This window comes from Paramisgurnus dabryanus, chromosome 16, assembly GCF_030506205.2.
Source record: "Paramisgurnus dabryanus chromosome 16, PD_genome_1.1, whole genome shotgun sequence".
In the NCBI taxonomy this organism is placed as follows: Eukaryota; Metazoa; Chordata; class Actinopteri; order Cypriniformes; family Cobitidae; genus Paramisgurnus; species Paramisgurnus dabryanus.
Window position 1 is genome coordinate 20,263,451 of NC_133352.1, and position 27,308 is coordinate 20,290,758.

The 27,308-nt window shown below is 37.7% G+C and overlaps 3 protein-coding genes across 3 annotated transcripts; 1 reads left to right on the forward strand and 2 right to left on the reverse strand.

The window, feature by feature from the left end:
• Window positions 1–6,458: 6,458 nt before the first annotated feature.
• On the forward strand, window positions 6,459–9,449 carry LOC135760429 (zinc finger BED domain-containing protein 4-like). The gene is made up of 3 exons (XM_065274415.2): window positions 6,459–6,888; window positions 7,469–8,145; window positions 8,299–9,449. The coding sequence occupies exons 1-3, from the start codon at window positions 6,685–6,687 to the stop codon at window positions 9,392–9,394; spliced, it is 1,977 nt and encodes a 658-aa protein (XP_065130487.2). The 5' UTR covers window positions 6,459–6,684; the 3' UTR covers window positions 9,395–9,449.
• A 3,482-nt stretch (window positions 9,450–12,931) lies between these two features.
• slc25a5 (solute carrier family 25 member 5) lies at window positions 12,932–15,395 on the reverse strand. The gene is made up of 4 exons (XM_065271913.2): window positions 15,191–15,395; window positions 13,692–14,178; window positions 13,471–13,611; window positions 12,932–13,384 (listed from the first exon to the last, which is right to left on the reverse strand). Exons 1-4 carry the CDS (start codon window positions 15,299–15,301, stop codon window positions 13,227–13,229), a joined length of 897 nt encoding a protein of 298 aa, XP_065127985.1. The 5' UTR covers window positions 15,302–15,395; the 3' UTR covers window positions 12,932–13,226.
• Window positions 15,396–15,973: 578 nt separating this feature from the next.
• On the reverse strand, window positions 15,974–22,650 carry slc25a43 (solute carrier family 25 member 43). The gene is made up of 5 exons (XM_065271912.2): window positions 22,264–22,650; window positions 18,585–18,826; window positions 18,175–18,347; window positions 17,259–17,393; window positions 15,974–16,964 (listed from the first exon to the last, which is right to left on the reverse strand). The coding sequence occupies exons 1-5, from the start codon at window positions 22,533–22,535 to the stop codon at window positions 16,749–16,751; spliced, it is 1,038 nt and encodes a 345-aa protein (XP_065127984.2). The 5' UTR covers window positions 22,536–22,650; the 3' UTR covers window positions 15,974–16,748.
• Between the last annotated feature and the right edge of the window lie 4,658 nt (window positions 22,651–27,308).

The following is a 27,308-nucleotide window of genomic DNA, read 5'->3' on the forward strand; positions in this document are numbered from 1 at the left end:
CTCTTTTCTTATTAAAAGAACTCAGCTCCACAAGAATTTCCTCAGATTAATGATTTTATCTGACTACCTCTAAAAATACTCAGAGAAGAAAAACACGTTTAAGAAACATAACAGCAATTTTGGAGAGTTTTGGGACATTTTAAACCAGATATTTAAATATTAATCTGTGATAATATCCTGTGGGCTACCCACGCGCAGGGCAGGACTTTATTTCTAATCGTATTTGTTAAAGGGGACATTTCACAAGACTTTTTTTAGATGTAAAAAAAAATATTTGGTGTCTCCAGAGTACGTATGTAAAGTTCTAGCTCAAAATACTATATAGATCATTTATAATAATATGTTCAAATTTCCACTTTGTAGGTGTGAGCAAAAATGTGCTGTTTTGGGTGTGTCCTTTAAAATGCAAATGAGCTGATCTCTCAGTGTCATGGTTGGATAGTGCAGATTAACAGGCGGTATTATCCCCTTCTGACATCACGGGGGAGCCAAATTTCAACAACCTATTTATTCACATGCTTGCAGAGAATGGTTTACCAAAACTAAGTTACTGGGTTGATCTTTTTCACATTTTCTAGGTTGGTAGAAGCACTGGGGACCCAAATATAGCACTTAAACATGGGAAAAGTCAAATTTTCATGATATGTCCCCTTTAACACTTCGTTAAAAAAAAAAAAAAAAACGTGTTGGCCAGTTCAGTTTTTTTGGCCCATTTAGACAATGCACAATAGGCTTGGGCGGTAATACGGTAATATGGTATACCGCGGGATCTAAAAATAGCAAAGGTATCAATTTCTATACCGCCATACCGGCCTTTAAAAAAAAACAATGAACTTATATAGCAGACAAGGATTAAATATTAAATTAGGGATGGCGAAAACTAAACATTTTCTTCAACGACCACCGAGCCATTAACTGATTAGTTTAAAACAAGTTACGCTGTTTGAAATAACAGCCATTTCGAGCCGCGCCTGCAATTTCGCAACTCTGTCGCATCTCTCTGCTGCTCTGCCTCCGGCTCATGCGAAACATGATTCCCGCAAACGTGTCGCCGAGGAGCTTGTATGCTGCTTGTATGTAATCAGAGGACAAATGACTCCTTAGTTTCAAAATGGTTTTGGTAAGGTGATCGCGTGGAAAATAAAGGCGTTTGTCTTATTAGAAGCTCATTTGAAACACTGCCACGGCTTATTTAAGAAAATGACAGCTCCGGAGAGACGGCGCTTAAGTTTGAGGTAATGCTAAAAATAATAAAGAAAGATGATGATCATCATCACCTTATCAGTTAGCACTAAAATGTAGATGTAATGTAATTCCAAATCTAAACCCATCTTATGCGGAATGTTGCCTTATAGACTGCAAAACGATAAAACAGGCACCTTCAGAATGCATTAAAGACGCACCGCCAAGGCAGGTCTAACTGCCTTCTAATAACGACTAGAACAACTCTTTTGTATAATTATTATTACTTTTTTATTTTTCAAAAAGACAAGTGTTAACTTCTGTTAAGTGCAACATGGACGATGCAATGCTTTGCTGATGCAAGCCGCGAGAAAGCCCTTGTCTGTTTTAGAAAAATGCAGCAAAGATATTAAATGCTGATGTATGAGTTTCATTTATTTATGATGAGGTCCGTGCGTTCTAGTTAACAATGCAATGCAAGCGAACGCGCCGTGTCGGCGCCTCCATGTCATGGTTATTATATTGTCTACTATATTTGCTTTTAATTTATTAAATACGTGCAATTGGTCGATAAAACATTTATTAAAATTAAGACACAATTTATACAAAACGAAATTCACTTTAAAGAAAGGCTTTCTACAAAGCAAAACCTAATTAAGTGGTAAAAATGTCTAATGATTTACAAAAAAAAAACTTAATCTGCACTTTACTGTTAAAAGACGTGAATGTTAATAATTCTGAATACAACCAGGAAAGACTTTCGTTTTAAATATTTTATTGCTGGATTTTACAAAAAATATTTTTATTTTATTTGCTGGAATATGCAGAAATTAAAGTTAACAGAAAGAGGACTTTATTTCATTAAAATATGGTGGAATGTGCAGAAAATAGGTTTAAATGTTCAGCAATTTTCTTCAAGTCTGAGACTGTTGCTTTGATTAAATTTTAGCTTGATGCAACGCGAGTGCACGAAACGCCGTGACCTTGCGCCAGAACCCAAATGCCGTGACCTTGCGCCAAATGTTTTTATTGGTTTATAAGTACAAACAGGCAAGTTGTGAAAAATTGAGTGTGAGGGATTTGTTCACTTCACACAAAAATATCCTGGAAATTGGAATGAGATGGCTAACTGTAGTCGCGTTTAGTCCACTGTCTATAATAGCCTAATTTAGAGATCACTTTTTTAACCGACAACTGGTTAATTCTGTTTGAGCTTAGTATTTAACTTTTTTCATAAACTGCTAGTTGTTGCTAATAAAAGTTGTTAATATTGTTGTGCAGGTTATTTTGTTATTGTTTCAGTATTAGTGTTTGGTATTCAGTTTCTAAAGGGTTTAGGCACAAGCCAACATTATAGTGAAGCCGTCTGATTACGTCAGAATTTTTTAATTATTATATACGGTAATACCGTATACCGGGGTAAAATAGGGAGGCGGTTTGATGGTATCAAAATTTGGATACCGCCCAAGCCTAATGCACAATAATCTTTAATTTAAGTAAACATGACACTTCATTATCATATTAATGAAAGCAATGATCTTAAAAACAAGGTGTTCACCATAAGATGCTTAGGTGTCTCAAAAGTAGGGCCATTCCTGTTTCCCGACCAACCCACCTTAAAGTGTCCTTCTTCTAACTCTTAAAGGATTACTCCACTTGCTCAAAAAAATCCCGATAATTTACTCACCCCTGTGTCATCCAAAATGTTGATGTCTTTCTTTGTCCAGTCGAGAAGAAATTAGGCTTTTTAAGGAAAACATTCCAAGATTTTTTTAAATGTTGCCATTTTTTTTAGAGTTTATTTTACCCCAACAGTTTAGTTTAAATGCAGTTTAAAATGGCAGTTTCAAACATGGCGGCACAAAATGGCGACTTCCCTGTAAGTGCATGTATATTAAAAAGTTTTTATTTTAAGATAATAAAAACAATACAGTTAATTATGTAAGGTCTTTATACACCACTGATAATATAGTTATGTATATTTTATTGCATTTTTATTGTCATTAGATCCTTCTAAAACTTACACACTGCACCTTTAACTAAGAATAATAGTCAACTTGATAATTGTTAATATTCTGAAATAAGACGTATGCAGTCTACAAATGCGACCTATGGAGGATGCAGCCTGAAGCATGAAGCTGTGGACACTAAAGGCACGGCCACACTAGACTTTGAGCATTCAATATTTTGTCGGACGTTGCTGCAGAGAGTGAGCTTATCGATGTGATTTTTGGCTTTGTCCATTTGTGCTTTTTATTAGAGAGTAAGTGACACAGTGACAAACGGTTTTGTACTGGTCACAACAATTCACGTGATAAACATTTGCAGGTCACCAGACTGGAACTTTGCTACACAGCAATGTGCAAAGTATCGTCGCACAAACTAGTGTTTCCGGTCTGACTTAATCACATGCATATGAATGGAAGTCAAGGGAAAGAAAAGTGTAGTGTGACAGGTGTTATGAGCAATTGAGTATCCCCTAACAATTCTGTCTTCTTAGGACCCCGACTAGTACCTAGTGCTAATACCTGATCAAAATGTATTCTCGCGATATCTTGTTACTAATGGCCAATCGCAGCTGCATAAGCGGCTATAGGTCTAGCATGCGAAATATTGTTTTAAAATAAAAGCTTAGATTTAATGTAGCAATAACTTAAGCAGTTGTATGTCATTATCTGCTTAAAAAAATATATTTTTGTAAATCATACACAAAATTAACCATATTTTTGATCCTACTAAAAGTGTAGTAATCATGTCTCATAAATTATCATTTTAAAGCAGGTTCAAATATATGGTAGGATAGCAACCAGTTAGCTGTGTACTAAGCTAGTACTTAAAGCTAACTTAAAAACTCTTAGAACTCGATTTGTATAATTTCACTACCTATAGCCGCAGTTGTATACTTTGAAATAAATCATATAATTTAAAAGACATCAATTCTAATTTTAAGTTATAATGACATTAAAGTTATAGTGACATTAATCATAATAAAAAATGTATTTAGTGACCCTTGATGCGAGTCCACAAGGGGGAAACCGGAGTCGTATTTTGGGACAGACTCTCTTCTGTCATCTGATTTATTCATTTGACATAATGATGTTAAATGTGGAACTAACTGATCATTACAACAAACAGCTTTCTTTCATCATAGCTACTATCTACAGACATCCAGATTTTCTTAAAGATTTGCAGATTTCCTGTCTGAGCTAGAAGTCACTGTAGATAAAGCTCTTATCATTGGGGACTTTAATATCCACATTAATAACCCAAAAGATGTGTTAGGACTAGCGTTTATGGACGTTCTAAATTCCCTCGGTATTAGACAAAACGTGACAGGGCCCACGCATACCCGTAAACATACATTAGACTTAGTTCTGTCACTTGGGCTCAATATTAATGACATAGAAATATCACCTCAGAGCGATGCTCAAAGAGATCAAAGAGAAACACCAGCACCAAGGATCCAAGTAACGAAATAATTATTTTCCTTGGTAATTAGTTACTTCTATAATAATGTAACGCAGTTACTAACTCAGTTACTGTCTATTTGTGAGAAGTAATTAGTAACTATTACTAATTACTTTTTTAAAGTAACATTCCAACACTGCTCCTTTGTATCTTAAAGAACTACTATCAGAATACAATCTATCACATACACTGCGGTTGCAAAATTTTGGTCACTTAATTATTCCTAGAGTATCAAAAGTGTCTAAAGGTGGCAGATCCTTTTCCTAACTAGCTGTTCAAGGATCAGACACAGTTGATCACTTTAAGTCTAAACTAAAGACAATTCTCTTTAACATAGCATTCACATAACTTGTCTGGGTAATATACTTATGCCGCAATAGTTAGCCTGTCTGGAACCGAGCGGATATTAAACCACAATACTGTATGACACTTGCATTACATACGAACGGCCCCTACGCTAATAGGATTTTGCTTTCCCTGTCTCGTCCTCAATCCCGAGGACAATGAAACTAACAGACCCAGTTCCGGCTGCCATGAAGGTCACCACACCACTGATCTGCTGGCCTTCCTTCAACGTAATGCACAACCGATGTCTAATTTGAAATGATTTTTCTGTGTTTTTTCCTGCATCTATTTATGTAAAGCTGCTTTGAAACAATTAGAAACTGTTCCACAACTGTGAAATGAACTGCCGGTCGTGACACGATCCCCTGACACTGTAGCTGTCTTTAAGACTCGGCTAAAAACTCATCTCTTCCGCCATTACCTCACTTCCTAATAACAGACTTACTATCTTTCTTTAGTTACCTTTCGCTTTATCTCTTTCTCTATTTACCTTCCTTTTTATGTATTAAAAAAAATACTAACAAACCCGTGGCTATGTATATTGTGTTGGACTTGATGAGACTATTTCCAGTGCTCTTATGTATTGCTGTTCTTGTGTTGCCATAATTGCTTCTATTATTTACCTCACTTGTAAGTCGCTTTAAACAAAAGCGTCTGCTAAATGACAAAATGTAAATGTAAAATGTGAGAAGCGCTATATAAATAAAATTGAATTTAATGGGGCTCATTAACAGTTTGGTTAGAAAAACATTCCTCAAAATATCTTTCTTCATGTTCATCAAGAAAAGTATACAGTTTTGTTACAACATGAGGGTGAGTAAATGATAACATAATTTTCATTTTTTTGTGAACCATCCCTTATCATGGGAATGAAGCTGGTAGTCCCGCCCAGAACTCTGCATCCAAAACAAATAACGTGAGCACCTCGGAGGCGCAACCTAAAGTTTCAAGAACCATTCAAATGCAAGGTGGGCTCATTTTGAAAATAATTATATTTACAAGTTTGATTCTGTTCTAAACAGTTTATGACGTTAAAAACATTCAAGTTATTAAAACATTCAATTTCCAATAGTACATTATTTGGAAGCGTTTCGTTTTTACGTCTGCTTTTCTGGTTCTATTTACAGAACACAATAATCTTTAATAAAAACGTGTTAAATAACTGTCATATTAGCAAAAGCGTATAGTGTCTAAAGTGCCTATTGCTTCCTGTGGATTAACAGTTTTCTTTCCTATATGCAGTGTTTCTCATCAGTTCTTAACCTCACCATAGAATGATGACCCAACAGCGCTTATAAGCAGTGTTGTTTTCGTCAACGATGACGATAACGAAATGATTTCGTTGACGCACCTTTTTTTTATGACGTTAACGCAACGATGACTAGCTAAAAATGGCTCTAAGGTGTCTAAAACCTGACGAGACGCTTTCGAGTTTTCGTTGACGAGACGCGACGAAACGAAAATGATTATAAGTCTGACGTTCACAATGTGTGTCATTTCTGCCTATTTTGCGTGAAATCTGTCTGTTTTTACCTAAAAAATAAAGTATCAGCAATGCTCATGCTGCCGCTTACTATCCTTGTTTTGGGTACGCCCACCACCCGGCTGCCGCCATGCCGCGCACGCGCACCAGACTCCACACAACAACAACACTCCGGCTAGTCACTTGCAACACCTCTTTGAAGGACCATGGCGGTGGCGCCAATAAACGGGCTTGGTGGTCGGAAACGACGTGATGATTTGTGGACATACTTTCTGTATAATCCCTCAGAAAGAAAAACTGAATGTGTAGTATTGGGAGACGACGGTAAATGTGGCCACAAACTAGGTGGGAAGAACACCACCAACCTCAAGCGGCACCTGAAGGCTCGTCACGCTGCTATTTTTTCAAAGGTAACTAACAAGTCACACTGTTAACATAACATATCATATACATTCAATTCTACTCAACAATCGGCTAATGACACATTTCATAGTAAGCTTAAGGTTTTAAATATATCTACTGGCGCAAATTTAATTTTCTGATAACTTCAGGCTAAATATTAGCTTGGTTGCGCTAACGTCAATAGCGTATGTTTACGCAGGGATTTTGGCCGGTTAGGAAGCAAATCGTCTTTATGTTAAACCATAACGTTATTTTGATGTCAGTGATAGTCTGAATTCTGAAATGTGGAGACAACGCAACAAAAAAAGTCACAATCAGTTTTGTAACAGCTGCAGTTATATGTTCTTTGTTGGCATAGTCTCTTTGCTTTTAGTAATTTGTCTTACATGTTTGATAGTAAAGATCTTTTTGTTATATACACATATATACATACTTACATACATATATATATTATACACACACTATTGTTACTATTGCTACTATAATATACAGTATACACACATACACATTTGATTAGTTTTTATTCACATGACATTTACAGATGTATTTTGTATAGAGAGTAATTGTCATTGTTTTCTCCTCATCCAGATCCCAGTGACCAGAACTCCTATAAAGAAATCTGGTTGTCCAAATAACGAAAAGGCACAGACATCTATCGAAACAGCCTTTGCCGCAGGATCTAAATACAAGTCAAACTCTGTGGAACAACGTGTCAAAGAACAAGCGCTCGCTCTTTGGATTGGACGCACTGGTCTACCTGCTTGCACAGTGGAGGATGAAGATTTCATCCACATGATCGAGACCTTTGATAAAAGGATGACCATACCCAAAAGAACAAAAATAAACAACTTGGTTGACAAGATTTATGATGATGAAAAACTGAAGTACAAAGAGCGGCTTGCCAGAGCACGTAAAATAACAATTGGGCTGGACATATGGACCAAAAAAGGACTTACAGCTTCATTTCTGGCAATTAGTGCATGTTTTTTTTGCACTATGGTAAACAAAGCACAGCACATATTGTTGAGACTTGATCAGATCGCACACCCACACACGGCAGAGTGTATTAAACATTCTGTTGACCAGTGCATAGAGGACTGGGGAATACCACAACACAAAATTCTAACAGTCATAACTGACAACGGAAGCAACATGATTGCAGCATTTAAGTCTAATGAACCAGATGAGCCCACTAGCTCCGAGGATGAATCCACTGAGACGAGTGACCCTGAAGATTCTGAGGTGGCTGTTAGAGAACACCAAAGGTAAATTACTTCAGTTTGCTGTTAATTTTCACTATGTCAGTCACTCCTGAGTTATGCTTGTAGGTTATAGTCATTTTTTTAGCAATTGTTCATGGCAATTTTATTGAATGTCCTTAAAACTACTATTTTTCTCTGTATTTTTGTCTCTTCTAGGTTTGGAGCCATAGATATGAGTAGGACCCCCTGCGTTGTACACACTCTACAACTTGTGGTGAACATGATCCAGAAAGACACAAGTGTCAACCGACTGCTGAGCAAAGTAAGAGGTCTTGTTAAGCTCTTCCGCAAGTCATCGGTGGCAACTGAGCGACTGCTGCAGCTGTGTCAACTAACCCTGGTCAAAGACTGCCCTACTAGATGGTCCAGCACATATCAGATGATATCACGGCTTCTCCAAGTCAAGGACTCAGTAGTTCAGGTTGCGGATGGGATGGGCTGGGACTATTTACTGCCAAGTGAGTGGCATAAGCTGTCCGCTCTCAGAGATTTACTTATCCCCTTCGCTGAGCATACCCAGTTGCTTCAAAGTGACACACAGTCATTATCCCTTGTGGTGCCTGCCCTTCTGGACCTGCAGGGTCACCTGTCTGAGTTCCCCCATGCCCAGGGATCTAGCTTTAAGGACCTCGCTTCCCTGGCAATTAAGATGAAGGCAAACATGGACAAGAGGTTCAGCTGCTTTCTTGATCACACTGACTCCAAGTTTTCACCTCTCGCTAGTGCTGCATGCTTCCTTGACCCAACAGTTGCACCTGAAGCACTCCTTGAAAATGATGATGAGCAAATAGAGGCACTTCTGAGAGCGTCAGAAGATTATATTGCTCAGTTGGTGCCACGAGTTGTACGGGAGGAGGAGGCTGAAGATGAGGAGCCAGAGCAGGGAGAAGAAGAATCCAAAGAAGAGCAGCCACATAACAAGCGGCCCAGATTCAGATTCTTGTCCAAACCAAGCCGGCCTTCCAAGTCTACCCATTCAAAGCCGTGTGTTAAGGAGGAAATCAAGAAATTCAAGGAGCAGTTGTCACAACCTATAAACCAAGAGACTGCCCTAGAATTTTGGGCTGCACAGGGAGATTCTGTTTATCTGAGTTTAAAACCCATTGCCTTAGACCTTCTGGCCATGCCAGCATCTCAAGCATTTGCTGAGAGAGTCTTTAGCATTACAGGTGACCTCAGTCGTGGCCGTCGTAATAGAGCACGAGTCATTTTAGAAAGAAGTGCTTTCCTGAAACTGAATCGAGATCAGTAGGCTAATTTAACGAGCATTAAAGGAGTAGTCCACTTTAAAGATGGGGCCCATTGATTTAACATAGTATTTTTTTCCTACTATGAAAAGTCAATGGACCCCATCTTTAAAGTGGACTACTCTTTTAAATTTTTTACAGATATGTTACTGTGATAGGCCTATTCTGTTTGGGCTTTATGTGAGACTGCACTCGAGGTAGGGCCCTCCTCTAATTCATTGTGTTAAACCAACTTTGTTTTTATTTATTTAGTAAGTAAGTTTGCTTTCTTTAAAGACCAAATACAGTGTTTACAGTATTTAGGGATTGTCTTATTCATTTTTATGTTCAACACTTCAAGTGTCATGTTGTTTCCTACTTTAAATTCAAGTATGCATTCCTAACAACCTATGCTCAATGCACCTCAGTATTGTTTATTTATTTTATTATTTTGTTTCAAAATTGCAACTTTGCAGTTTGCACAAGTTAAAGATAGACAGGGTTGTATGATGTTTGTGTTTACAAATAATATGCATCTTGTGATTGCACTGACAGACAAGTTAAAGCACAAGTTGTAGAGCATAAGTATGTGTTCCTCAATAGCTTATATTTTGGGCACATTGTTCATTGCACTTCAGCAATTTGTCAAATAAAGCCACAATTGCTAAAGTAGGTGTTTTTATTCCTGGCTTTTTGGAGTAAAACAGTGATCCACTGTTACCACTTTATCTGTGTGTAATGTTTTAGTAGCTCAAATTGTTTTGCTGTTAAACTCAAACCATTACTTTATTACTGGTGAAAATAGCCAATGTGCAAAAATGTTAGAAGAGCATCAATTCATGGGAAATAACTTGACTAAAACCTTTTTGCGTTTTCGTCGACTAAAACTTGACTAAAACCTTTTTGTGTTTTCGTCGACTAAAACTTGACTAAAACTATCTAGTTTGTAAGTGACTAAAATGCGACTAAAACTAAAAAGCATTTTCGTCCATAAGACTAAGACTAAGACTAAAACTAAAAGAGCTGCCAAAAACAACACTGCTTATAAGCCCGAGAACGGTCGTTCTTTTTTGCGTCATACATTCTAAATTCCATGGTAACATACAATTCGTATGTCACGTGATAATATTTAGACTGTGTCAGTGGATATCTTGTTAAGTTGACAGCGGTCGAACGTGCGGGACTGTTAAAATTCACTGTACATTTTCACATTTGGTATTTATTCCCTTAAATCTATATACACTATATTTTGTTCTGGGGATTTATTCTGTCACCGATTGTATCAGTCCTTAACTTTTAATTAAATTTCTGGCATAAGTGTGAAGTTTTGTACGAAGATCATGATGCTGCTGTATTTAAGGTTCTTGAATTTTCTTTGGTTTGACAACCATTGAGACAAAATGAGAATGCAATGCGAGCTTTGCTGCCAAACGAATTAAACATCAAAAGATGAATAAAATATGTCAAAAGTGTCTGTCAGCTACATGAAACGGTATCCTTGTTTATTTTTAGTGAGAATTTTTTAAATACTCGTCGTTTGAATGTTTTAACAGTTAATAGTATTACAACTTTGCTAACATTATATATATATATATATATATATATATATATATATATACGTTATTAATGTAATTATTACAATTTACTATGCTGTATTTCGCCTGCTTTCGGTAAGCATTCAGTATGTTGTTATCCGTTCCTTTTGCCTGTCATAAAACATTGGCCGTGGGAACTGGAGGTACTGAGGGTACTGCAGCACCCCCTTCCGACAGAATTGGGAATTTAATATAACTTGAAATAAAAAAAACTTTTTCTAATTATTTCAGTGTTAATTGTGTTTTGTGACAGGAGGAAATATATTTATACTAAAAGTCGTTCATATTTTGCCCTAATAACTAATTGTGTTGAAAACTAACACAAAAACTACGTTTGGAGTATCATAGGTAGTGCTGCAGCGGTTCTGTTATGTAATAGGGTTTTTACCATTTACATAATTATGAGTTTTGAATGAACCAGCAGCCCACGGCTATGGCAGTCCCTCGCCGACAACAGGAATCCGTCAGGTAATTATTATATACTCACGGTACAGCGTACTCTGGTTCCTGTCATTGCCGGCCAGAGATTAAACAGCTTTAAATAGGACACTTTGATTAAACTCATGTGACATGAGAGTAGCTACTGCTGCCAGAACGCGCGAGACTGAACCGCATGTCAAGGATTACGTCACATCCTGGACGAGTTAAAAGCTCTTGTGAAATCGGCACATACTTTACAGACAACGCATATGCGCTCCGTTTAGCCACTTTTCTACATTGAACATTATATATTTCCTAAAGCTAAGGCATGAGAAAATGATCTGGAAACGATACTGCATTTTTGTGAAGAGCTAACAGAAATCAAAGTCTACAAAGCTGTTTACAATTTAATTCCAAGTGACCGTGGCTAACATATGTTAACCCACATGAATAGGAGGATGGGAACTCGTTATACAAGCGAGGAGCATTATGGGTAAATGTTTTGTTATTTGGTCAGGTTTGGTGTTTCGTTATCCCTGCTAAATATCCTGTCATACCACACCAACTCGTTTAATGAGAAATGCTTGAAGAATGCTTGGAGGGGCAAATGACGAATTGGGATGGGGACACACCTAAGGATTTTCGCACGGATGATGAATGTAACTTGGTTATTTGGTCTCGGTGTACAGTTACAAGAAAAAAACAATTCTTATGTGTTCTGTCCAATCCTTAAACGTTTTAGCAAATCATTAGATGTGTCCCCAGTGTGCTATTAACAAACAAGCTTATATTCACCAAAAGGTCATGAATGCCATTAATGTTTTTGGACTCGCAGGCATTGGATTGACATAATTCTCAACATTTCGTTCATGTCAGTAGGGCACTCAAAACAGGCAAAACGTGTAATTTGTTTCCGAGCTCTTCCTTTCACAAATTTGAATGCGAGACAAAGGTTTGTGAAGGAAGTCATCTCAAATTTTTAAAATGGTCCACATACACAAACAATTATTAACGCTTTACTAATGTATAATTGCAACACGTAGGCAACCTCTAAAATTAATCTCCAGTCTTGAAGGACTAAATGACACTGGAGAGCACAGCCACTCACAGCTGTCCTTGGGTCTGACCCAAGCACAACTCTAAAGGGCCAACAGGGTATGAGGTTGCATCTCAGGAAATAAAACACTGCTTGACATCCAGTGAGAAGTGTAAAGGCATGTGTCAAGTCTAGCCTTTGAATAAACATCTAAATGCTTCTAATGGACTATATGTGGTGTAACTAAGCTGCTGCCAGCATGTCTTTAATGTTCATTTTGTTATTGTTAAACATTAATATTTCAAATAATTACAAATCAATTATACTTGCTTTAGTGAAAGCCTAGGGCGCGGTACACAATGAGTCAGTAAGACATGCAAATAGGTTACTGCCTTAATTATATTATACTGCACGTCTGCAAGCATGGTTAAAGCAAACTAAATGGTGGTAGTGAATAATAATACAGCCCATTACAAAGAGTTGTATAAGACAGTTTAAAGAAAACCGACAAGTTGTTTTGTAGGTTCGTTCAGTGGGTCTTTATTGAAGCAATGACTAAAAACAGACCGGCTGGAAAACAGGTAGATTTTAGTACCTGGCATTCTTTCTTTACAGGAATGACAGTATGGTGAGGGGGAACAAAATAAAGAAAAAGGGGGCAAAATAAAACCACAAAACAGAACTTCCCCCAGTACAACTAGTAATGACTACTAGCTGGTCCCTATAAATAAGGCGGAATTTGAGAGTCCTTCCAAATGTACAAGATATGTTACAGTTGAACACCTCACATTGAACAGTGGACAGAGTTTACATGACCTTCTTCAACTCATCATACAAGACCAGGACAAAGGCACCACCCATGCCTCTGAGAACATTAGACCAGGCTCCTTTGAAGAAAGCCTTGCCACCCTCATCGCGTCCAATCTTCCTCCAGCAGTCAATTGTGCCGCTGTACATGATGTCAGCTGAAACAAAACAAAAATGAACAGTTTAATGCGCTGCTCGAATAGAAACTTGTCAACATGTACTTAAAAGTTGAGCAAAAACTTACCTCCTTTACGTCCAGACTGCATCATCATACGACGACGGACTGTGTCGAAGGGGTAGGATGCAAGACCAGCAACAGCAGTCACAGATTGAGCGATCATCCAGCTGACAACAATGTGAGTGTTCTTGGGATCTGGCAGCATACCTAAAGACAAGCAAAAAGGTGAAATTGCAGCAAGTTCACAAGTTGCAAAAAAAAAAGATCTCAATGGAACGCAGACTCACCCTTGGCTGTGTCATAGATGCCGAAATAGGCAGCTCTGTAAATGATGATTCCCTGCACAGACACGTTGAAGCCCTGGTACAGACCCTTGAGGCCATCAGACTTGAAGATCTTTGCCAAGCAGTTACCAAGACCACTGAACTCTCTTTCTGCGCCAGCTTTGCCGACATCGGCGGCCAGACGGGTTCTTGCGAAGTCGAGAGGATAGACGAAGCAGAGGGATGTGGCACCAGCAGCACCACCTGAGGCCAGGTTACCAGCGAAGTACCTCCAGAACTGGGTGCGTTTGTCTACACCATCAAGGAAGACCTTCTTGTACTTGTCTTTGAAAGCAAAGTTGAGGGCCTGGGTGGGGAAGTATCTGATGACGTTGGCCAAGTTTCCTCTCCAGAATGACACAAAGCCCTGCTCCTTGGGAATACGGACGACGCAGTCCATAATGCCCTTGTACTGCTTATCCACTGTAATCTGTTTGCTAGCATGTTGCACCTGTGAACGGAACAGAAAGCAAATCAATCGGACGCATTCATTTGATGAGACTACACACGAAAGCGTCCCTACCGATACCACCAAATAACCTAAAAAAATAATTGTACAGGTATTGCAGTACAAAACAAACCCACGAAAGGCAACGTTTCAAGAAGGAAACACGAACTCGTGATTATGCTAAGTAAAAGAAAAGCCGGTAGAGGAAAAAAAGCATGCTATCTTCCGGTAAAATGGTTTCCGGAACGAAACTCGCAAAAAGCGAATATTCGTTCAAATAGTCCTAAAACGCAAAACACTGAATTACAACAAGTAACATACATTTATACACAGTATCCCAAAACAGTGCTGTACTATAGTACAAAAAGCGTGTCCTCAAACAAAAGATGAGAGGTCGTCCTACAAACGAGCGTTAGCTTGTTAGCTAGCAACGAGGGCCTAGCTACCACAGGCCTCCCCTTCTCGCGACCTTGGCAAGATCCGTGGATGCTGCCTTCCGATGTTACAATGAAAACGGTACTGTTATAAAAACAAATAGATGTATCGCAAATCTTCTGTAAAGAAACGAGCATAAAAATGTAAAATGTAGTCGTTTAGCCTCTATGTGAATGTTGGTTGAGGCGTGTCACAGTTTGTTCCTTAGAAGGAGGTAGGTAAAGGTTACTGAGCACTGAAGGCCTAACTTAGATTTTCTAACGGAACACTGTAATGTTCAAAATATGTTGAAACATCATTAAAATAATTCCGGGAATGATCGTTTCATTATTTAGTCAAGACGTTAACGATTTATATAGAAACTCTTTATAAAACCCAATGGTTAAACGCCTAATGAACGTCTGAATGAAACGTGTACTTTGATAAAAAAAAAAATTAAAAGCGAAAATGCTGTTGCGCTTTAGCTAATTGCGAAACAAACGTAAAACGCCGGCCATATTCTAAATTCTTCAGGATTACATGATATCGTTTAAACAATCTGTGATTATATAATCCCGCTAAATAACTACGTATATTTTACCTGAAGCAGCAGTTTGACTCTCTCGATGGGGGCCACCGCGGTTTTGGAAATGGCAGCGGCTATGCCACCGGCCAAGAAGTCCTTGGCGAAGGAGATGGCGGTCTCACTCATTGTTGGATGTTCTTAGGGAGGTGTAGTTTGAAGAGGTCAATCCCGCTCTGCCGCAGGACTAGCTTGGAATGCCGGCTGATTCGAAATGGCCGAATGTAAAGTTGCGACGAGATTTTTAAAAGGTTTCTCTCGCGAGACGAACCGTACCAAGAGCATCAATTGTTTGATTGGACGGTGGACCAAACGTCACACATTCCATGGGCGGAGCCATTTATGCGATGACGGGGATGAATGGCTCAAAGTTACAAAAGGTAACCTTAAGGCTTCTCAAGGTGGATAGCATAAATGAAGAAAGGAAGTTTACGTAGAACCAAAATAGTTAATGACAACTAGCAAAAATTAAACAATAGACAAAAACTATGAAATCTTTTACCCTTATTTTCAAACATACTGACAGTGGAATACACCAGGAGGTGTATTACAAGGTGACATACAGTAGTATGCTTATTTGTCACTACATAGTTCACTGCCTGTCTTTAGTTAATGATCTTCAAGGCCAGGTGCGTGAGGGATAAAAGGTCATCATACCAGTATAAAGTCCTTCACATGACTTTCGATTGTTTGGCATTTGATTGATTTTTTAGATTATCAGGCAATACAAAAACCTTTAAACTTTTAGACATGCTGAATAAATGAATTGAATAAAACAATAGGAAAACAGACGAGTTTGACCAGGTTATAAGAAATTTTATTGCTTTGTATTTTACAATGTGCTTTTTAACTTACATGTTTATGTGCCACATTTAAGAAAATATGAATCCCATGAAAACACTTTCTTTTCTACCAAACCTAATCAGAGTCATTGTTTACTATGTGTACAGATTAGCAGAATTCAAGAGATTACGATCCAGATTCACAATCTGGCTGCTTATTTATCAAATAAGCAAATGTCAAACTACACCCAAACACCACTTTAAAAGCATGTGCTTATAAATAAACAGAAGACCTTTAAAAGTCCAAGAGCTGAAAACCAATGGAAGAATAATACTTTGTTTGACAAAGGCATTGATTTGTGCTGTTGAATGATACTCAACATTTCTCCTGAGAAGTGATTCAATCAAATAAAGAATTTCCACAATTCTCGTCCACAAACACGATTTCAGTGGAGTGTTAAGTTAAATGAGTCTACAGAATAACATTGAAACAATACTGTACATTTAATACTGCCTAATAAGATTCGCTCTTTTGTGCGTCTGATGTGTCTGAGATACTACAGAACATGTGGATTGAGCTTCAAGTACAGCCCATGAAATGTTAAATACAATGACAGTTACACTGTTCTTCATAATAACCAAGTACACTTTGCAAAGTACCACCATGAATAAGGAGTTCCAGCATCAGGCATAAAACCATCTTACACACATTAATGTATGCAGAATAGCCATGAAGCACCTCCAAAACCTATTATGTCTTCAATAGTCAGTAGTATATTCAGGGAGAAACCATATTACCACCGATTTCCTAAAGAAGTATTCTGTGGTCTTTGCGGATTTCTATTTTTCAAGTAGCGCTTAAACTCCTGAAGTTCATATGGGCCCAGACTTTGATCCACACCAGGTTTAGGTTTGTAGCTAAGTGGAGAAATGATATAGCCATTCCGGTAAAGGCAGACTTGCTTACACATCTCAAAGCAACTAAAGAGCAAGCCAAAATAGGGGACGATCTGCAATATAAAAAGAAACAACATTTACATTAAGTGGAAATGTGGTGTTTATATTATAAGCACCAATTAAAAACACATAAAATTCGGAGATTCAAACAGGGACACCTTAAAAAAGTAATTCACAGATTATTTCATTTTAAAGTATGTCTGCCAAGCATTCTAGTCACCGTTGTTTTAACCCAGCAAATTTGTGAATGAAAGATCAAACCATGTATGAGCATTTACACAGAAAACATACAGTGCTGATGTTATTTTTATCTCTGTCATCACATGAGCACATAACACAAACCTCACCTTCACCATGTTAGCTGTAAGGCCACTCCAAAGAGCCATGACGCCCTTGTTTTTGATGACCTGTCTGAAGCAGTCCATCATCCCATTAAAATGAACATCAACTCCTCCACAATGTGGCAGAAGAAGACTCTGGGCCTAAAGTATTGATTGGAAAAACATTCCCTGATTATTAAATAATTACACAAGAGAAGATCACTACTGTTCTTCTTAATAAAAAATATATGTCTTAAATGTTCAGGGATGCATAGTACAAAAAAAAAAAACTAAAACACACTGATGGTACAAAAATATTTATGTATGGTTTTCCTTTTCCAAAAGTAACAAACCACTGCAACACATTTTCCTATGCCTTTAACCCTCTTAAGAGTTCTGTGGGCTGTTGACTGTGTCTATAGACGCTGTTGTTTAGCACCAAACTAAAAGTCTTCTTGGAATATTTTGCAGCCAGTTTTTACTTGACAGTGCCGTTTAAACTTGTCAAAGAGAGAAAGCAAAACTCTCTCTGTCTCGTTTTGCAGTTTTTTAAAACATATAAGAAAACCTATAGGTGGTGTACATATATATATACACACTTGTATCCAGTTTTTTTTCTGTGTGTGAGGGGTCAACTATATTTAGAAAATGTATCTTTGGCAAAGACAGACCCTGCCTGGACACTATCTACACTACATTCCCAGCTGCTACGAGGTCTTGTGCTCTTTAATAATAGCCAGTCCTACTTTGTTATGTGTGAACTGATGGAAATACTTTTTATTGTGTATTTAAACACTTACTCCACAATACAAATGTAGACATTAAAAGGCAGGAGTCATTAAAGTACAAAATTTAACAGGAAATCTGTGACACTGATACCATTATGCCCCCCTGTGCTGAGAATTGGCATTGCACAACAGCATTACAGCTCAAGGGTTCTCACCTGCATCTTTCTTTTTACAGTTTCAAAGGGAAAAGAGAGAGTTTGAGCGACTCCAGCAGCAAGACAGCCATTGATAAAGTTCTGTAAAGATGTAAAGCGAACATGACGTTCCTGCCACAGCTTGTCCAAGTTGACATACACCGCATAGCAGCCAACCGAGAAGGGAACGGCACCTATTGCACAGTAATGCAAATGTAAGGTATAAAGTTCAGTTTTCCAACATTTCAGCAGCTTTTGTAAGGGAGTGGTAAATGGTTTTTTTAGAACTGAGAGGTTATATATATATATACACACTGGACAACTTAAATGTGACAGTAATCTAAGCCATACAAAACATTATTATAAGTGGACATTTTGTTTTATTGAAGAGCGGATAAAGTATCATCTGATGTGTCTGACATAATTCTTACCTAATATTGTGAGGGAAAAGCCTCTGTAGAGGGCCTGAAGCCCTTCGTTTCTGTAGATGCTGGAAAGAGAATGCAGCAGCCCCCTGTAGGTCAATTCTCTGACATTTTGAGCAATAAATCTTGTTTCAACCACCTCCATTGGATATGTGGCTAAAGCCGCAGATATCCCAGCCAGCCCACCTGCCACTATGGCCCTCCATTGTGAGACTTCACCCAGTTCATCAATGTGTAGGTGGATAATACTATCAGAAATAGAATAAAATAAATAGTTACCAATTATATTTATAATTTATAATTACCACAATAATTTAAATGTATTTTGTCTAACATTAATTAACAGTCAAAGATATAGACCTAGTATTTCTAATAATCTAAAGGCTTTTTTGTAGCATGATATTATTTTTATTCAGATTTTCAATTACCATTATTTACTTCCATTCTTTAATAGAAAAATATTTTAATGATTTAATGTTACACTAGAGCCAATTTAATTTGACATTCCTCATCTTTGTTCAAAATGGTGACACATTAAACTCTCTGAAAAGGAAAGACTCCACATTAAAGCACTTTGCGATGCAGGATGGTCTCTAATACAATATATCTTATAAATTTGTTAAGCACTGTAGTTTTGATTTAAAGGGACATTGCACTTTTTTTGAAAATATGCTCATTTTCCAGCTCCCCTAGAGTTAAACATTTGAATCTTACCGTTTTGAAATCCATTCAGCTGATCTCCGGGTCTGGCGGTAGCACTTTTAGCATAGCTTAGCACAATCCATTGAATCTGATCAGACCATTAGCATCATGCTAAAAATAACCAAAGTGCTTCTATATTTTTCCTACTGCCCAAAAATAGTCCCCTGCTATTGAAAGTAACCAAGGGGACTACTTTCAGGCAGTGCGTAATATCACTAAGCCTGCTGCAGGCATGTTACAGCAGGAAAGTCCTTGATTAATACGCCAGTTTGAAATATGGTTCCTAGCATATCTATCATATCTATGCTTCTATCAACCTAGACAATGTGAAAAAGAACAACCTTGTAACTTAGGGCCTGTTTACACAAGAACGCTCGAGGGTAAAAACGTAAAAATATTTTATCGGATGTGCCTTTCGTTTACACGGCGACGGTGTTTTGGGGGCTTAAAAACGCAAAAAAGTGAAACCACCCTTCAGAGTGGAAATCTTAAAAACGATCTACCGTCGTGTTCTCGTCTAAAGAGTAAAAACGCAAAAGTCTGCTCACGGTGGCTCTCGTCGCGCACGCGTTTACGTCACAGGCATGCGCCAGTTCAGGAAAATAACAACAAACATGTCAGATTATTTCCATACGTCGGACCTTCAAGTTGCCATAGCAGCTCTGATAAATATACAAGTCTTTCCAGCAGTTGTACGAAATATTCACAGCAAGTATTACTGATCAGAGAAGGCACATTAATTACCTCAGTGAAACTTTTGATGCGCCATTTCGTCGGAGGCAAACAAGACGGCTTTAAATGAGATCTGGGAGAACCAGGAAGAAGGTTGTACGCAGGCTCACGGACTTGGTGTTGTTGTGTGTCAGTGCTTCACATTGCCACCTAGCCGCCTGGAGTGCATACTACATCGAATATCACACACTTTTGCGTCACCATATGCACGCAGATTTCCCCCTCAAAATGCTCGTATAAACGCGGAATAAAAAGTGATAACGCAACACCACTTTTGCGGTTTCTTTTCAGATCGTTTCCATGTAAACGTAGTCTTAGTTTTGGTAAACCATTCTTTGCAAGCCTGTGAAAAAACAGCTCATTGAAATTTGGCTCCCCCTGTGATGTCAGAAGGGGATAATACCACCCCTTAATCTGCACTATCCAACCACGGCACAGCCATTTGGCGCAGAGATCAGCTCATTTGCATTTAAAAGGACACACCCAAAATTTTTGCTAACACCTAAAAAGTGTCAATTTTAACATGTTATAATAAATTATCTATATGGTATTTTGAGCTAAATCTTCACATATGTACTCTGGGGACAACAAGGATTTATTTGACATCTTAAAAAGTCTTGTGAAATGTCCCCTTTAACTTATTTGGTTACTGAATAATCTACAAATTTTAAAACATATGATATTAATAATACAGAATCAGTAAAGGATCAGCCTTTTTTGAGTTGTTTTGTATTAATAGTAGGGTTTTTTTTAGAAACAGTGCTTATCACCTCTTTTAAAATTTAGATGATTTATCTAAATTTAATATCTAAATATGCTAACATATAATTATTTACAAAAAACATAACCTGCATTGCATTGGTCCACATCCTGTATTTTTATCATAAGAACAGTGTGTTCAAAACAGATCAGAAAACATCCTCTACTCTTTTTCCTGGAATACAGGAACGCTATGTACGGGTTTCTGGAGTCCCCTGTTTACCCCTGCAGCATGTGAAGAAGCACGTGACATGTATAATAATAGGGACAAGGCTGGTCAATGGACAGGCTTAAAGTCGCCATGAAACGGAAGTAGCGATTGCCTTATTTTCCCCGTGGTGACGTATATCCGAATGAAATGGCTTTTGAGATTAAATAAGGCAGGGCTGGATTTGAATTTGTCCATCGAGATCTGATTGGATCGTTTGAAGTTGGGTCGTGTTGCTAATTGCTAATAGCTGCGATCTTCTCCCTGACCCCGCCCACCTGCCATACTTTTGACCGGAAGTGAGAAGAGATCGTTTTGAGGAGGGGAGGAGATTTGCATTTTTGATTAAAGATTATGAGGACACACAAATTTTTAAAAAATAATGAAGCTCACAAATAAGTCATTTGTTAATAATACCACAATATTAAAAATATATATATAGTTTTTCATTTCAATTTCATTGCGACTTTAACTAAAAACCCCTGGTGATAATCGTTACTGAGTGGATGGTATATAATTAGCACATTTGCAAACCTTACAATCATTTTACTCGTTTTAGGATTTCACAGACTTAATCCAAAACCGACTGAAGCCGTTCTGGTTCAACATGACACCACTTGTCTGCAGCTTTTCTGAGACATGTGATTGGACGAAAATGAAGGCGTGATTTCGACGTCACGGTGAACGAGAGTTTCAAAGTAACTCGGATTTAGGTTATTTCCCTTCATCTTAAAACCGGAAATAACGTACAAATAAGTGATACTGCTATTATTAAAACATAAAATATTAAAACATTAAAGTTACAAATTAACAAGTAACATCAAAACATTTACAGTGTTTAGTCAAATTAAATGAGCGCCTTCAGGGTAGAGGTGGGAAATATCCTATATCCGAGTTGTGTGGAACACAGGATAAACCCCAGATCCGAAACAAACACAAGCTAAGCTAATGCAGCTAAGCTAATAATTTGTAATTTATTTAAACAATATCGATCTTAAACGTAATTTTTTAAGCACGAGCGTATAGTACGAGTCTAAGCCTGCGTCCAACCCATTTATTTATAACACCACACGTCTTATTTGTATGCTTTAAAACACAGTCAACACGTCAACTTCCTGTCAGTGTTTGTTTACCATCACAGCTGACTGAAAAGTGTGTTATCAGCTCAAGAATTAAGTAAAACACCGGTACAGTAGCCTATACAACCTGTAATTTACGTTGGGTATAAAAAATTGACAATTCATTCAATTCTGAGCAATATTTAAAAGAATGTTCAATACTCACTTTTTGTATGTTGCTAAATGTATGGCACTGTAGGGAAACAACCGTAGACAGGAAACCATATTACCCTTCCAAAAGGCTCGTAGTCCCTCATTCTGATGGATGACAACAAAGCTGTGCACAAAGCCGCGCTTACAGTGAAATGTTCCTATTTGACTCAAAATCTTAACGACTTCCAGAGGTGATGTTGCGGTTTTGCTAAAAATCCCTGCGAAACCGACACATAGTAAACTTTGAGATCTTGTCAGTCGGTCATCCTTTCTGACTGTGGCCATAGTTCATTGAAAAACAAGTTTGCTTTTCCAGATTCTGTCAAAAGATCGATCATCGATGTAAACTCAATAACGTTTTTGCCATCCAGCTGCAGTCAGGGGCGGATATATTTTGTTGAAGGCGTGGTGTAGTTTAAGCATTTCAAGTTTGGTTGCATGGTAAATCAATATAGGACAAGCGTGGTTATTTGCTTTCATTTATGAATGACTTGATAAAATTCGTAAATAGAGCCGCCTGATAAAGTTTTCAAATGATTATATTTTAAATAACACAATATTGGGTGGTGAAGGGTGAATAATAGGTATGCTTCCTTGTAATGTTTTTATTACAAAAATAACAAAAATGCTGTACAGTATGTGGAGTGTCGTTCCACTTTGTTCTTTTTACTGCCCATCTTTAACCTGCAATGCAAAAATAATAATAATAATAATTGGGCCTTACCAGTTTTTGTAACAAAGGAGAGCTTTACATTTTCTGAAATTCACATTAGAATCGGAACAAAAAATGTTCAAAAATAAATCGGTTATACAAATTTTCTTGTAGAAATTGTTTAAATATTGGGGGTGGGTGTGATTGCTAGATTTGAATACTGTGATTTGAATATACTTCCGGTTGGGGAAGTAAACCACGCCTCCTGGCCATGGGTGTAGAAAATAGCATTTAGAAAAGTACCTATAACGACCAACAGATGGCAGTCTTGGTGTACAAATCTTTAGCTTTATCGAAGTAAAATCAAGGTTATTTTTTTTGTTAAAAATCAAATCAATGGGGTGGTTTCCCGGACAGAGATTAGCTCAAACCAGGACTAGGCATTAGTTTAATTGGGAAATATAATATTTATATATTTTTAATAGTTTTAATAACCATGCCTTACTAAAACATTACTTGTGTGCATTTTGAAGCAAAACAAAGGGCACTGATGTATTTTATTCTATGTCATTGCAAGTTGATTTCAGTTTGAACAGCTCTTACATTTATTTTAGTCTAAAACTAGTCTAATCCCTGTCCGGGAAACCGCCCCCTTATCTTTAATCAAATGATACAGGTCACATTCTTGAGCAGTGTGTTTAAATTGTACAGAAACTTTACGTCGTACCACTTTCAGGAATAGGCTTCTACATAAATAATAACGTTTCAAATAAACTTTCACCAATTGCATATTTTTGTTACAATTAATTAAAAGATCTATATCTTTAAAAAAGAAATTATTTTCTTTTTTAATAATACTATACAAACAATTATCTAGAAAAGTATTGTGAACTTTCCTCAAATGCATTTAAAAAGTCATTTTATTTAATCATATATGGCAAATCCCATTATCTACAATATTTAGACAGAAATTAAATAAAGATCTAATGAATATCTGAAACCAGTAAATGACAGTCTTTACCTACACCGACAGCTTTTATATTTTAGTGACTAGTGATTTGTCAAGCTGAACTTTTCAACACTCTTATTCAAGTAACATAGATCTATTACTTACTATTGTAAGAAAAATAGATCAAAGTATTTTTTATCAACAACTGAAAATGTATATTTGGTCACATACCAGGCAGCCCATACTTAATAATAACTTAATTCAAAACAGAGTATTAAATTGAACTTAAACATTTTGCATGTCTTTTGTTTGCATTGCGAATGTGCAGCAAAATTGTAAACAAAAAAAATCAAAATTAGTTTTCATTTTGAATGAAGAGTACAATTTTTGCAACCCCTTTGCCTAAAGTCTTAAATTTCCTTTTTACCTTCCAAGGTAAATAAACATTTTTCACTGACTGACAAAAATACTTTCAGTTCCTATTTTTTATGTTATTTGTTGAAAGTTATATTTATAAAATGAGAATGTTGTGCTAAACTCAATGATGATTCATTTTACCAAAAGGGAGCCATTCCTTTATGAAGATTGGCATGGTATTACTATAGTTAAAACGAATAAACGCATTGTTACTATAGTTAAACCACAAAATAATCATAGTTTTGCTATAAAATCCAGGATTGGTTATTGTAGTAAACTATGATTTAGCTAAAGGTAATCAATAGGCTACACCAAAAAAAAAAAATAAACCGTACAAAATTACTTCAGGGATGTTAGGAATGATTATTTGATTATATCTACATAATACATAGACAAGCAATAAACCATGTGCACAAACTAGTAATATTCTTTCACACAAATGAGTCATATTTCTCAAGAACAGTGACAGTGTGTGTGTGAATTGTTTTCTGTTGTTCAATTCCACCAACCTGTGATTTATGTTAACATTTGAAACCCTGCCTTCAAACCCTTCATGACAACAAACCTGCCACATCGTAGCATGTTTCTCTACATCAATGTATGAAAATGAGCACATGAGTCCCTTTAATTTCCCAGCAGGGTCTTGTAGTTTCTTTCCTGTTAGGCCTAGTGTTTGTTTTCAGCTTGTATCCCCCTGCAACGTGCGCCTCCCTCCCCTGCTGAGTCGACAACCTCAGCTGCCTGTGAAGAGCCCACCTCCTGTCTGTTGCTGGGCCACTTGGCTTTTTCACAAAGGCTACTGGAATAACAGTGTCCCGCGAAGGAAATGACAGTCTGTTCAAAGGAGCCCTATGCTGCAGCATTACGCTGGGGGCTGGTACAGTTTAGAGCAGTGAATGAAATATTTTATTATTGCAGAAGTAATATGTTAGTTATCGTGGTGTAGGCACGTCATAGGACAGCACATCAGTTAACTCCACTGTATGTCAATGTGCAATGTAGAATGAGATATAATAAATGTCCACTTCTGGAAGTCACCATATTTACAGTCGTGTTGACTGTCATTGTGATTTGACAGGAGAATACCACAGTGAGAATGAGAAAATTCTCTCCTCTCAGAAGCAGTAAAAGTCCCGGCACTTTCTTTGTATGTGACAAGAAGAATCCCTTTGATCTTTCAGTCACACGTATGCAGCTCCAATTACAAGATAATGGAGTGATGCTCCTAAAAGATCAGGCGTGAAGTGTGCGCATGTGCTGGATCTGATCAATTAGTGGACGAGATACTTAACAAGACGTGCACTCCATTAAGAAGCAAATCTGTTCTTGTGGACTTCAAAATTGATTTGAATTATTTCTCGCTATTGTTTATTCTCTGTTACCCATCCTTGCCCGCCTCTTATGTGATCTACATAGAGGATAGGGCACTGCACTTCCTCTTAAATTCACAGTGTCCTTCCTGACTCCCTCAATAACTGTGTGTCCTGGACTTATTAACCCGAGAAAATCCAGAGTTCCTTTGTCTTGCTGTGTTCTAAGGGGGCTGCGAGTGGAGGGGACGGCTATTGTCATTCACTGTATGCCATGCGCAAGTCTACCCTTGATCCCTCGCTTTGAAATGGAGTGCTAGAGGAAGAGAGAGTTAGTTGACTTAAGCAATGATAGACTATTTTCTCACCCTCTCTCCCCATTGTAATAAAAGGTTGTAGCTTATAAATGTCTTTTGCAATAAAATATTTTCACGATGATAAGCCTGATTTAAATACAAAGTATAAGGAATGCAGCTAAATATGTGAATCACCCACAGTCCATTAAATACTTTGCTCTGATGGTCAATCTGTTGCAAACTGTCAATAGAGGGCGCTCTTTGCCAATCAGCTGCAAACAGACCATCGCTCAGAAAACTGGTGCCAGGCAAGAGACAAGAGCAATAAAGTTCTCACCTCATTATCAAGAACACAGCCACATCACAGTCCTCTGCCAGGAGGGGTGGGGTTGATGGGGGGATTAAAAATAATCAGGGGATGATAGCTGTCCCTACTCCCATCAATTGGTACAACTGGCCTACACTATAAACAATGAAGATTCCTGAAAATGTAACCGTTTGGGCTTTAATATTTTTCTGATAAACCACTGGTTTAAATAAACCTAGCAAATCTCCATATTTAACCCAACCATGAGATGAAACAACCCACAATTTTTTAATAAGAGTGTGCCACTTCATATAAAATCACTATTCACTGATTTAGGTAGTACGAGGCGTAATTACTTTTAGAAGCTGGTGAAGTGCTAGAAAAGACCAGAGCTTGGAGCAGCTGGTGTCCTTCTATCTTCACATGTACAACCAATAAATCAATATCAAATCTAGCAGGAAGCCAGATGGCCTCCTTCCAGACCTTCAACAAAGTGTGTCACGGACCTCTCAAAGCCAGCATGGCTACTGTAAGCCAGACCTACAGAGAGGAGCCTTTGAAGGCATAGACATTCAACAAGTAGGCTATGAATGACTAAAGGGGACAAATAAGCTGTTACGACTCAGGTCCGATCAGTGTTTGTGTTTCTCTGAACATCAAAGGCTTGAGACTGTTTGATATGCAGCCCCCACACCTTGATCCAGAGCCAGGACAGGTAATGGGGTGGAGCAGTCCATTGAGTAACAAGGAGGGGGGCTTGTAGAGTCCTTCTCTAAGGTCTTGCCATAGGGCACTTGGCCGAAACAAAGAATATTTTAGGACGTCTGACTCCCTACGGAGTAGTCGGCCCCATCAAACCACGAGCATCTTCACGAGCATGGCTGTGGTTATATTGGCCTGGTTTCCACCCGTGCATGCAGATAAATCAATGTTGCATCAACTGCCGTCATTATATGAGGAGCACGAATGCAAAAGCCGCTAAAAAATGAGACACCACCTCTGTGAGACGATGATGATATGAACCACTTTAGGCTATGGCACTCTTTCGCTATTAAAACAGTAAAGGCCAGTAAAAGTATTATATAAAAACCCATTTTTGCACAGTTGGTTAATTGAGAAACCACAAT

What these genes read in the sequence shown, in the direction of transcription:
- LOC135760429 (XM_065274415.2), top strand. Translation starts at nt 6,685, where the DNA reads ATGGCGGTGGCGCCAATAAACGGGCTTGGTGGTCGGAAACGACGTGAT. An exon ending in ACGCTGCTATTTTTTCAAAG is followed by an intron (nt 6,889 to 7,468) that starts GTAACTAACAAG and finishes CTCCTCATCCAG; the next exon opens with ATCCCAGTGACCAGAACTCC. An exon ending in GCTGTTAGAGAACACCAAAG is followed by an intron (nt 8,146 to 8,298) that starts GTAAATTACTTC and finishes TGTCTCTTCTAG; the next exon opens with GTTTGGAGCCATAGATATGA.
- slc25a5 (XM_065271913.2), bottom strand. Translation starts at nt 15,301, where the DNA reads ATGAGTGAGACCGCCATCTCCTTCGCCAAGGACTTCTTGGCCGGTGGC. An exon ending in GAGTCAAACTGCTGCTTCAG is followed by an intron (nt 14,179 to 15,190) that starts GTAAAATATACG and finishes TTCCGTTCACAG; the next exon opens with GTGCAACATGCTAGCAAACA. An exon ending in CATCTATGACACAGCCAAGG is followed by an intron (nt 13,612 to 13,691) that starts GTGAGTCTGCGT and finishes GCTTGTCTTTAG; the next exon opens with GTATGCTGCCAGATCCCAAG.
- slc25a43 (XM_065271912.2), bottom strand. Translation starts at nt 22,535, where the DNA reads ATGGCCACAGTCAGAAAGGATGACCGACTGACAAGATCTCAAAGTTTA. An exon ending in CATTTAGCAACATACAAAAA is followed by an intron (nt 18,827 to 22,263) that starts GTGAGTATTGAA and finishes TATTTCTGATAG; the next exon opens with TATTATCCACCTACACATTG. An exon ending in CTGTAAAAAGAAAGATGCAG is followed by an intron (nt 17,394 to 18,174) that starts GTGAGAACCCTT and finishes TCAATACTTTAG; the next exon opens with GCCCAGAGTCTTCTTCTGCC.